At 47.9% G+C, this 12086-nt stretch overlaps 3 protein-coding genes across 3 annotated transcripts; 1 reads left to right on the plus strand and 2 right to left on the minus strand.

The window, feature by feature from the left end:
• Positions 1-3056: 3056 nt before the first annotated feature.
• On the minus strand, positions 3057-4072 carry FMAN_04614 (putative 3-hydroxybutyryl-CoA dehydrogenase; the record flags this gene model as incomplete). The annotated part of the gene is made up of 2 exons (XM_041828657.1): positions 3057-3887; positions 3944-4072. 2 exons carry the CDS (start codon positions 4070-4072, stop codon positions 3057-3059), a joined length of 960 nt encoding a protein of 319 aa, XP_041679498.1.
• Positions 4073-4475: 403 nt separating this feature from the next.
• FMAN_04613 (uncharacterized protein) lies at positions 4476-8010 on the plus strand (the record flags this gene model as incomplete). The annotated part of the gene is made up of 3 exons (XM_041828658.1): positions 4476-4550; positions 4605-6981; positions 7031-8010. 3 exons carry the CDS (start codon positions 4476-4478, stop codon positions 8008-8010), a joined length of 3432 nt encoding a protein of 1143 aa, XP_041679499.1.
• Positions 8011-8509: 499 nt separating this feature from the next.
• On the minus strand, positions 8510-10649 carry FMAN_04612 (uncharacterized protein; the record flags this gene model as incomplete). The annotated part of the gene is made up of 6 exons (XM_041828659.1): positions 8510-9411; positions 9460-9947; positions 10018-10083; positions 10144-10165; positions 10224-10372; positions 10447-10649. 6 exons carry the CDS (start codon positions 10647-10649, stop codon positions 8510-8512), a joined length of 1830 nt encoding a protein of 609 aa, XP_041679500.1.
• Between the last annotated feature and the right edge of the window lie 1437 nt (positions 10650-12086).

Consider the following 12086-nt stretch of genomic DNA (forward strand, 5'->3'; position numbering starts at 1 on the left):
AGTAACCACTCGCATTCGTTTCTGGGTAGGCGGGTGATAATCATCAACAAAGGGTTTTGGTCAAAATGAAACCGGCATGCCCTCTTGGCCGAGATGGGGAAGACAAATGCCCAAGTCTGCGATCTTTGATTCCATATGCTATTAATGAGCGGTGATATTCTAATTCCTACCTGTAGTGATGGAACCTGCGAGGAGACAAGGAGAGAACCTACGTGTTTACCATTTATCTAATTCTTACTAGAAATTACTATGATCGTTACGATACGGGTATAAATCTGAATTGCCCCAGCAGAATGTTCTGTAGATATTATATGGAGGACCATCTCCCCCCCACGACTGCTGGCACTTTTCTTCCTCCCCTTGATCTAGCAGGTCACAAGTCTAAATACGGAGAGTTTCCAAGTGGCCTGTTTAATATGGAGACGATCAGGTTTCAAGATGAAGCTTGTGGCAATCCAATGGCTACAGCCTAGCCAGCTGGAATCGCTCAGGTGACCCTTGTTTGCTGAAGCCCAAGCATGAAACACTCGACCGCCGGGTCGTAACATGTAACGAGCATGGAATCTCGACATCATTCAAGAGTCTGACTTGAGAGTCAAGCTGTGCTATTATGCTATTATAACTCAAGATCGACAGCAGTCTGTAGTCGCAGGTATCAATGTGATGGATGTCATACAAGCTAGCAGTGGCAAAAAGTCTGGCTTCCAATATCCCCTCATGTCTGGAACATAGTCCACAGGAGTCAGCTGTATTCACGCAACTGCCGTTTACATACCCTGGCAGAAGATCGAGTGTCTTGTCCATCCCGGAGAAGACACAGCCTAGAAACATGTCAATTACGCTTGTTGATGTGTTTCGCTTACGGGGCAAGCTCAAGCCAATCTATCTACTCTACAATTGCATCTTGTCAGTAATATCAAATCAACTTCTAAAATCTTTATCAGGGTTGATGGGGCATGTGGATTGGATGGCGACATAGGATATATCTCATTAAGCTAAGAAAATCACAGCTATCTATTTCCTTATTTCTCGATATACTCTGTGATTGTGTTATTCTCAACAATTTCATCATGGGGATTTCCTTTTGCCTCTCGTGGTGATTCAGAATAAATCTGCCTCGGCAAACAGAAAGGAGCAAATACCGAAAGAATTAGGGGTTTGTCTCGGAGTCTTGATGCAGACTAACTGACTATTTCGCGGGTAGGAGACTTCTGTCACTTCGCCAATCTACCCCCAACTGTCACTTGATGCGAAACAGGTGATTCTCCTGGCTGCATATTCGACACGTACATCTTGAGCATGCCTTGCCAGAGAAACTATGCCTCACTTCTGCTCAACTTTGATCAGTGTCTCCTGTTTTCATAACTCCCCGAGCGGTCTATCACTGAGAGACAGACCTATTCGTACAGTAAAGACTACCTACCCTGCTACCTAGACAAGGTCTAATGATCGGCGGGTGTTTCAATCAATTGGTCGAACGAAGGCTCGCAAAGATGGCCCGTAAACAGAAGCACGAAACCAAACAAAAAGTGACTGAGCGCAGATAGACAGTTTCATCTTTTAGGTGTCAGTGCAGCTAGACAAGCTAACAAGATGTGGTGGACTCGGTGATGGTTGTTTCGAGCTTTGACCTCTACATTTTAGTTAGCAATTGGTGTTGTGGGCCTTGCTTGGTTGGTGCTGAGGCAAAAGACCCGGGCTCTTCTTCCATAAGAAGAAGTTATAGAACCACGCAGAAGGTACGGAGTACAACAAAGACGTTGAATCTACCCTTGTGTTTATGAGGCAAGGGTAAGGGTAATGATTCAACAGACACAACTGCCGAAGAGGCTGACGGGTGGTTTATTTCGAGGCTATTGCCGCCCTGCTCTGACACCCATCAGGATATCGGATGTGTCTGCATGAGCCTTGATTGCACGGTCAGACCTCTTGAGAAGGTCTCGGCTTTATGTCGTACGATGATGTACTCAGTGCATTCTGACAGAGAGAGGCGTGCTCTCGGGCATCATTCACGAGTACCTAGGAGATGCAAGAAAACTCAGCATCTCGGGCCTAAGCAATGAATCCTAAACAATGAAATATTTTGGTAATTTAATCTAAGCCTAGGGGGGCCCCTTGATGAATTCACTTCAGTACCCGAGTCTCCTTCCTCCTCAGGAACGCCTTCTTCCTCATCCGAAGCTATATCAATCAGCATTGATTCTCTTCATGATATGGTCGTTGGTCTCCTCGAAGTCGGGCAATTCCACTTCCTCTTTCTGTTCAGGTGCCGCCAGAGCTGACAGCAACTATTGAAAACCTCGTCATCCTCACCAAAGAGAGCTCCATGTAGAACTTTATGTATTCCAGTTGAGAACTGCGACTGTCGTAGGCATATTCAGTGACATTCTCCTCTCTTGCCGTGGTCCAGGATGGCTCAATGATAATCAAATGAGAGGCCTCTGCTATAATTAGACCAACGCCCGCCCCTAAGTAGCACTCATTGAGTCACCGATACAAATATCCAGGCGGGGCGGAGGACAAAAGTATCGTACCTATATCCTTGTTTACTTTCCTTGATGTCAAGAGCGGCTAGCAATGATGTGGAATACTTGTCCAGACCAACGGCATCATAAGGGACTCACTGGCGGAATACAGAGTCTGCAACCATCTTGAGTCGTTCTTTGCCTATCAATTGATGTTCAAGTGGGATAGTTTTGTAAAGGCCATCAGATCTTAGCTGGTGGGGGAGAAACATCAAAAGACTTCTATCCTAAGCGATTACAATACTTGGTTCGATTTAGATGAATTTAGTATAGGATCACGAGGCTCTATACTAGTGATTTATGGTATATTGAGTTAATGTCAAGAACTTTTCTTGCTTCCTAGGTTATCGCTAATGGCAAGATGTTGCATACCTAGTATGTGATGTATGGATTGGCCCATAGCAACTCAGGATAGGGCAACTTGAACATTATTACTGTTTTTATTTTTGGTTTTATTGATACAATCTCGTGAAGAGCACACCGAAGTTCAATCAGGTATTTCTGTCACCGAAGATCTGTCAAGGAAGTGACTCAGTAGTCGTAAAAGCCCTTGCCACTCTTCTTACCATACCAACCAGCGTTGACCATGTTCTTCAACAACACGCTCGGCCTGTATTTGGAGTCAGCGGTCTCCTCATACAGAACCTTCATGATAGAGAGACATGTATCGAGACCAATGAAATCAGCAAGCTGAAGAGGACCCATGGGCACGTTTGTGCCGTTCTTCATGATGGCATCAATGGAGTCACGGTCTCCAACACCAGTCTCAAGACAAATGATCGCCTCGTTAATATAAGGCATGAGGATGCGATTGGCAAGGAATCCAGGAGAGTCGGCTGACACCGAAGTGATCTTGCCCATGCGCTTGCAGAACTCAACGGCAGTGTCGAGAGTGTCCTGGCTAGTCTGCAGGCCGCTGATGATCTCAACGCCCTTCTGTACAGGGACGGGGTTCATGAAATGGGTCGACACAACGCGAGAGGAAGCTGAGGTATCAGTGGGATCCTTGGTAGTGGCAGCGGCGATGCGGGTGATGGAGATAGAAGAGGTGTTTGTAGCGAGAATAGCGTGCTTGGGGCAGATCTGAGCCAGCTTGCCAAATATGTCAAACTTGAGATTGGGCAGCTCAGGAACAGCCTCGATAACCATGTCTGCAGAGGAGAGGTCTTCCATTCTGGTGCTTGTACTGAGAAGAGAACGGGCGCTGTCGGCCTGCTCCTGTGTGATCCTTGACTTTGAGACATCCTTTGCTAGGAGTTTCTCAGCAAAGGCAATGCCCTTGGCCAGAGCCTTGTCTGAAGTATCGATCAAAGTAACGGGAACCTGAGCCTTTTGAGCTGCAACAAGAGCAATCCCCAATCCCTATCGTGGTGCTGTTAATTGTCTGAAAGCCAGAAATGTCTCTCACATGCTCTTACCATTTGACCCGCACCGATAACACCAAGCTTCTTGACCTCTGCGGCGGCATATTGGCGAGGTGAAGAGCTGAAGCAGCGGGCATGACGCACAACTGCCATAGAAGGCATTCGAAACATTGGAGCAGCCATTTTTTTCTTTCTGCTCTCGAAGATTGTGTGGGGGAATTTTGGAAATCACGATACAATAGTAAAGTGCCAGGACTCTTTAAGTTCTTCCCCACGGGGACGTTGGTATCTACGCCGACGCCGACGCCGAGATCAACGGCTCACGCCATCATATGGCGGGTAACCTCGGCTCGGAGCCGGCGGATCTTTCTTATCAATTGCCGAAATTTCTTTATCTTATCAACTCTTATCGATCTTCGCGTTAATTAGACACGGCAGACAAGACGCGACTAAGCGCGTCGTAGAATGAAGTAGGTGCCTTAGTGGGACTACCTAAGTACTAATGTTTTCTCATGTTGTCAAACCCCACGACCTTTAAATAGAGACAGGCAACTATTTGTCTGTCAATGCTGAGTGAAACAAGATCATGGAGTTGGCAGATGGATCAACAGATATTGTGCACCCAGAAGTGCGAGCGCATATCAACAGTCTTGTCTCAGCGGTAAGTTTTCCCATATTACCAATAAGTTAAAATGTTCTGACAAGCGGATTCCAGCTTGGAGGCATCAGCGCCGACGACGATAGCGGCTATCAACTCGGTGACGATGCACTCGAGGTTCTTCGCGATCTAAAACGATGGATACGCTTCTACGACGAAAAGACGAATCGGATGGATGTTGCGCGATGCATACACGAGGCGAACCTGATCGAGGGTGATCTGCTCCCCATTCTCTCGACGTGGCCCGAAAATGCCACGGACAGCAAATTCAAGTCCAGGATAGCCTTGGCTTGCTTCGAACTCATGGTTCCTCTCACCTGGCCGATGGCAAGGGACAGAGAGCGAATGACGGTCAATCACCACCGCCATATGCCGGTCCTGGAGCTTGCCCAGGTTGGATATAAGCGAGCCGTTATCAATTACGACGGAGCTCGCGTACTTCATACAGCTGTACGGGTGGCTCTCCCATCCATGGCAATACCGACTGGCGACCGAACACAACGTGATCATGGTATCATCAAGCTGGTATTGTTCTTCCTCCGTAACATCGCCATGATCGAGCCCCCCCCTGATGTTAAATACGAAGGCGATGAGTCTCAAATATCTCGATCCGCCACTATCGATGCGTTCTCATACCAAGACATCTTCCTCGTGCTCTTGACGCTTGCATCGAATATGGGAGAGGATTTTCGAACCGAAGACACATCTGTCATGGAAATTATATACCATTTAGTGAAACAAGTTGACATTGAAAAGCTCTTCATGAATGAGCAGCAGCTAAGTAAGGCCAAGGCCGGAGAGCTCGCCAATATGATGAGTAAGGAGTCGTCCATGTTGAAGGCACACAACCGCAAAGGCCCAACTCGCCACAACCGATTCGGTACCATGATTTGGGTGAAGCGAGACGACGGCAAGATGTCATCACTTTCGGGCCAGGATGCGCTGGCTGATGCCTCCATGAGGAATCAAAAGATGGATAACTCAAAAACTTTCCGACCTCCTCGCCGAGCACGAAAAGGGGATAAAGATGAGAAAGATCTCGGGTTGCCAACTAAGCTTAATTCTCGTGCTTATGACCAGTTGCGATCGTTTGTCGAAGATTTCCTTGACTCGGGCTTCAACCCCCTATTCCAACATGTCCGCAAAACCATTGATAGGGAGGCACCACATGTAATGCAGTATCACCGCCGTCAATTTTTCTACTTGGTAGCATGGTTTCTAGAAGCCGAGCGCATGAGGCGCAAGGCAAGGAAACAGTCGACTAAGAATCCTAGCGAGGACATCAGCAGTTTCAACCTCGTTGCAGGTGTTCTCAATCAGGAGATGTTCATCACTCTCAATAAAGCTCTCCATGAGTCGCTGGAGATGAAAGATTGGCATGAATTAACCGCTGTTATGCGTTGTTTTACCCAGATCCTTCTCACTGTGCAGGAAATGTCAGAGTCAGGCAACGAGGACAACGAAGAGATCGCCGAAAACGTGCTTAGTCGTCTATTTTACGAAGAAGCAACCCACGATGCAATTGCCACCATTATCAGAACTTACAAGGACCAAAGCTTCAACTACCTTGATGCTGCCACGGAACTGGTCCACCACTTCCTCCGCATTCTGGAAGGATACTCAAAGCAGAACATCGATATGCAAGTTCGCTCGCGGAAGCGAACTCGGCGGAAGAAGAAGGCTGCCCAAGACGCTGCAGGAATCGAAAATGACAACGACGAGAATGACGGTTCAGATAATGACGCCGCATCCGCTGAGCGAACAACTAAAGAACGAAAGTTCGACTTTCATCGCTTTGCAACGCGTTTCACGCCCCAGAGCGTAGTGGATACATTTGTCGCTTTCACCAAGTATTACCGTGATCTGACAGACTCGCAACTCAAGCGAGCGCATCGATATTTCTATCGCGTGGCTTTCAAAGCAGAGGCGAGTGTCATGCTATTTCGTGTGGACATAATTCACCTCTTTTATAACATGATCAAGGGCCCTGCTGCGCTTGACAAGTCCTCTAGGGTGTTCAAGGAGTGGGAAGAGTTGGTGAAGCAGATACTGCGCAAATGCTTCAAGAAGCTTGAACAGCGACCAGAACTCCTTGTGGAGATGCTCTTCAGCAAGGGATCTAGCACTGCCTTCTTTCTCGAGTACGGCTTCGAACGACAAACTGTCACTACATCCAGCAAAGCCAAACCTGCAGCTGAGCTGGTCTTCAAAAACACTGAAGAGCTAGACCGGCAGATCGCCATTGTCGTTGGAGCAATGTTGGACAAGAACCAGGCAGACCATGTCGCTTGGATCAAGAAAATCCTCGGCGACGCTGAGAGCGAACGTAAAGCTTTTATGGCAGCGGAAGAGGCAATGGCTTCAGTTGAGCCTGTACAAGACGATGCTGAGGAACAGCCAACAGAGTCGGGGCCAAAAGCTCCTCCTATATTTTGTGAGTTCAATGAGATTCGAGTATTTGTTCCTTCACTAATAATGCCTAGTCGTGCGTCCAGATGATAAGGACCGTCGTAATGCCATGTTCAAGAACTCTCAGATGCGACTTCTTATGAAACTTGTCGGTCTTCAGCTATTAGGCCCGGCATCAGATGAAACACCCGAGTCCGCATGGATTATACCTTCTGATGTCTCTGCCGATGTTCTCACGGATGCCATCCACTACATCAACCAAGCCGAGTTCAGCCCTCCAACATTTGAGGAGGGAGTTCTGGCAGAACACCAGTTGAAACGCAAGAGTGCGCCACGCAAGAAGGCCGATTTTGATGATGACGAGGAGGGCGAGCTTGACGACCCCATGTTCGGACCCCTCGGTCCCACGGTGCGCAAACCCATTGACGAAGAAGATGGCCCCAAGAAGTCGCCCAGGAAACGTAGGCCTCGAAAGGAACTTACCGAAGAAGAAAGACAAAAGAAGCGTAAAGAAAGGCGAAGAAAAGAGCAAGAAAAGGTGAAGCGCTTGAGATCAGAAAAGTATGTAAGGCCCGAGGACGATGAAACGGATTCTGAATACGACGAAGTCTTCTACGCTCGGGAACGAGAGGCAGAAGCAAAGGCATCGGCCATCCGCCACGTTGCGGAACGCCTTATTATATCTAAAAAGCCAACTAGAAAGCGTGGAATTGCAGCTACAGAATCTGCATCAAGTAGTGAGGAGCATCAGGGAGGAGGTGACGATTCTGATTCTGGTGATGATTTCATTCTTAGGGCAATGAATACAACTCTTGAGGAAGAGAACGGGGGGCAGCCAGAAGGAGTATTGCCAGATGGCAGTGATGGAGAGGGTCGCAAGAGGAGACGAATCAGTGTTGAAAAGACTCAGCCTGACGAGGATGAGGAAATGGGCGGCGTGAATAGGAATGGAGATGAGGATGAGAATGAGGATGAGGATGAAGCACCCGTCGTAACTCGAAGACCGCGTGTACGGGGTGGGTTTGTGGTGGATAGTGATGATGATGATGAGTAGATATTAAGTAGCATAATTACTGGCGTCTGAAGCGTTCATGCTATATCGCATGGTGGGAAAGGGGCAGAGGGAGGATACGTCTAGATTTAATGAACGGATGCCACCACCAAAGCTCTGCCATACTATCCTGTGGAAGTCATGGCCAAGACTCGGGAGAACTGGGTGCAAGGCCTGCACTTAGGGAGCAAGAAAACTCAAGACTTAAAAAGATGATACTAAAATAAACTTAGTAAAATGCCTCCTAAGCCCAAGCTAGACTTGGTAAATATTTTTTTCGTTTGGGGATTAAGGTCCTGAGTTTTCTTTCCTCTCCTAGCCTGCCTAGACCAGGGTGGCTTTTCCCCTTATATGGTAAACGAAGATTGATTCTAGATTTTTAAGTAACGTATGCAGTCCCTATTGGGGATGAGAGACTATCAAACAGTGGTATATCCTCCAAACATGTTATCTCATCGGCTTGTATCTTTCTATCTAAAACATAGGTAAATCATACTTTATTCTATGGGGTTGACTTTCTTTGTTGTCGTCTCTCCAAACTCCTCCTTCTTGTCGCTGTGCTCTGCCCAGATTGTATTTGACCTAGCTCTGCAAGATCCTCCTGACTCCTTCTAGGGGCACCAGGATGCGCAAGCACACTATCGCGATGTTCTGGACGTCGGAGGGCATCTCTCTGTTGCAAAGCAGGCTTTTCGTCGTCCTTGCCGCCCCATGACCCCCCGATTCCTTCCATGATGAAATCGGAGGCTGTTGGTTGGTCAAGAAGAGAGAGTTCCTCGGGGGAGAATATGCAGGGAAGTAGGAGAGCACGGATTGGTATTAGAGCAAAGATGATGACAGGGAAGCCGACAGCGGCTACAGTCTGGGTGATGGCAAAGGTGGCACCGAAGCCGACGAGCTCGATGAGGACAAAGTACCAAATAGCTGAGCGCCTGCGAATTTGAAGTAAGGGGCTGTTTGAAGGCGTGAGGGCCCGATCGCGCGCTAGGAAAATAAGCTTGCTCGTGATACCATTCCCTTCAAGGGCCTGGACACCCATAACAAAGAATAGACCCGCGAGCACACCATGGGGAATCAAGTGAAGGACCACTAAAAGGGGTCCCGTCATAGTACCTAAAGTAAGGAGACCTTGAGCAAAGTTGGAAAACCGTTGCTCTACAACGTGTGTGGCCTCGAAGGAATAGCCACCGCCTACTGGGTTGCCATCTTCATCATCTTCCTTGACAGCTTTTGTAACACAGAGCGACTCCGTATGGAAGGGTGCTTGAGGGATGAGACCATTGGGGAATGGTAGGCCAAGGATACCTGCAACACCAGTTGTCAAACCGAGGAGGAATATATCCCAGTGAAAACCAGCAGGTTTGCGAAGTGGAAACTCGCTGCCCTGGGCGATGAGTGAAGAAACTTTGATAGTAAGCAAGGTTGCCAGGAATCGAATACTCTATAACATACCATTATGATCGAACCAGAAGAGAATGGTCAGAAGGACTGCAAAGGGCAGAGCTAGAAAGATGTCACCCACGCTCAAATCCCAGAAGCGGACGAGCCAATCGCGGCCACTAGTAGGCTCAAAGGCGATGCCAGTGGGCAAAACCTCAAGATCAACCTCCTGCATACGGCCGAAATGGACAAAGCCAGTGAAAAAGATGATTGTCAAAGGTGTGCCATAGTCCTTGAGAAACACGCGCAAGGGGTGGCGGAAAAGGCTGCTTCCGCCAAGTTCGCCGCACACGTATGCTACCATGAAGACAAGAAGAGCGGCAACGATGGATAGATAGAACTCTTGCCCTCTACCGAGATGTTCGAGGACTTGGATGCCCTTTTGTAGGTAGATAAAAGCGACGTAAAACCCAAAGATGTCACAGGGGAAGCGCGTGACCCATCGAAGCCAGTTGCACGAGTTCGTTACGGCGAGAATCCAGTGAAGGATAAGTGACCATCTGGATGGGTCAGTTACCAAACTGTGGAAATTGAAAAGAGCCCCGTGTTGCACGGTGAACACCGACTTACATGCCGATCCAGCACATGAAGCCAATATAATTGACGCCGGTTGGTTTCATGATATCATATACGGTGCTTCAGAGGCCCAGGTCAGCTCCAGGATGCAAATTCGTTTGTGAGTAGCAGTAATCTTACTAGTTGAAGACGGTTATTGGGCCTAGAGAAGCATGGTTAGAGGGACAGCTCGGCGTAGTAGAAAAGGGAGGTCAAATTACCCGTAACTCCGACAATGACCAGCGGCTGTGCAGCAAATAGAGAGAAGACGACCGCCCCAAGAACAGAGGAGAGTAAAACTTCGTTGACGCCATACTTTGACCCTGTTTTCTGGAACATGTCGAGAGAGAAGGCCAGGGCAGGGAGGATGCTTGATGAGAAGTCAGCGTCACACGCAGTTTAATATGTAACGAAGGCAAGACAAGATGAGATGGAGATACTGACTTGGCAAAATACATATACACTGTAGCAGGGACTACACGATAGTCCCACGCGTCCGTCCAGTCGCTGACATAGTATGGTAATCGTCGACGGATGTCACTGACCATACCACGAAAGAGGTGGATTCTCCACCAAGCCTCTTGTTTTTGGTGAGGTGAGGCCATTCCATCGTGGTCTCTTTCGTGTCCTGGCGAAGCTGAAACCATGATGGCTGCCTCTAGAGATAATGAGGAAGAACTGTTGTATTGGTATTAGGCTTGACAAGAGATTGTTTGTTGTACCTTATGCAGACTGTATCGAACAACGAGTGGCACACTTCAAAGATGACTTTTGAGTGAGGAAATTCCGTGATTAATAGACGAGACAGTAGGAAGCGGAAACCAACAAAGTTGATATACATACATATAAGAAAAGATTCAGAATCGGCCGCCCAAGAATGTCACCGGTGCAAGGGTCTTGACTTGTCTTGACTTAGGCTACCAGTCTTCGGAGAAAGTGATTGATTGTTGACTCCACTCAGTAACTAAACATGACAACATCCCTGTCCTGGTTACATCCAAATGCTCAGTGCTCACCGAAATGAGTAAGTAGGTAACGGGGAAAAGGAAGGGAAATAGACTACATCGATATATACCTTATCGAAGCAGTTCAAGGGACTGCGGTGCGGGTCGATAAAACCCACTAATCGGGTCTCACAGGGGGTAACACCATAAAAAGAGGCACTTCCACCACGCTTCTTTGGGAGTGTGATGTAAGAATGGCCTCCATAATGACAGTGATGCGATCCAGACACCTTGGCAGCCAATAGAGTGCAAGCGACTCAATTGCATGCATGCTTAGACCAAAGGCGATACTCGTTTATTGCCGGCCAAACAGACAAGACAAAAAACTTCGATTGTGGGGGATCGGGATGCTTATTAAGACAACATCCAGTCCAGTGTCTCGACTAAGGGCTGTCACATCGCATAGGTACCTACCCGAATACGTACAGAGATAGGTAATCAATAGACAGTGCAATGGGTATCATGAGAATATCATCATCATCACCACAACAGCCTATGTAGGCTGTACTAGTACCTGCTACGTGGAAGACTGACTAGGTCCTCCCAGTCCTTATTCATCCTGACATGCACGGAACCTTTCGTCCAAGTCCTACCTAGTTACCAGCCATCCCACATGGATGCAAGTATCGACGTTGACAGCCCACCTTGACCCTGTTGTCGACAAGTGCATGATGTCGTAAAAACTTGTACCTTTTTATTACCCTTTTCGACACATGCGGTTACACCAAGGGAGCAGAGCCTCCTAAACCTCGGTCAGCAGAGGAACTTTCTCAGCCAATCAGCTTCACAGAACCAGCTCGCGGTCGATGATAATCGCGACATCTTGACTTATACTAATAGGTAGAATAGCGTTTGACGGCCGCCGGTTGCTTCAGACCATGCCAAGCTCACTAGGATCGACATTCTTTGTTTTTATTTGTTCTGTTAGTTCCTCGGCGGGGCTGGGAGCCATGAATTACGACTCATATTCCGGTTCCTCAAGGAGTAGATGGCATTGTTTTCTGGTAAGGCGACGCCAGGAAACTGGGACCTCTTTTCTAAATGACATACCCTCCAGTGGCCAACATCAACTCGTCATCT

This window comes from Fusarium mangiferae (genome assembly GCF_900044065.1).
Source record: "Fusarium mangiferae strain MRC7560 genome assembly, contig: FMAN_scaffold003, whole genome shotgun sequence".
NCBI lineage: Eukaryota > Fungi > Ascomycota > Sordariomycetes > Hypocreales > Nectriaceae > Fusarium > Fusarium mangiferae.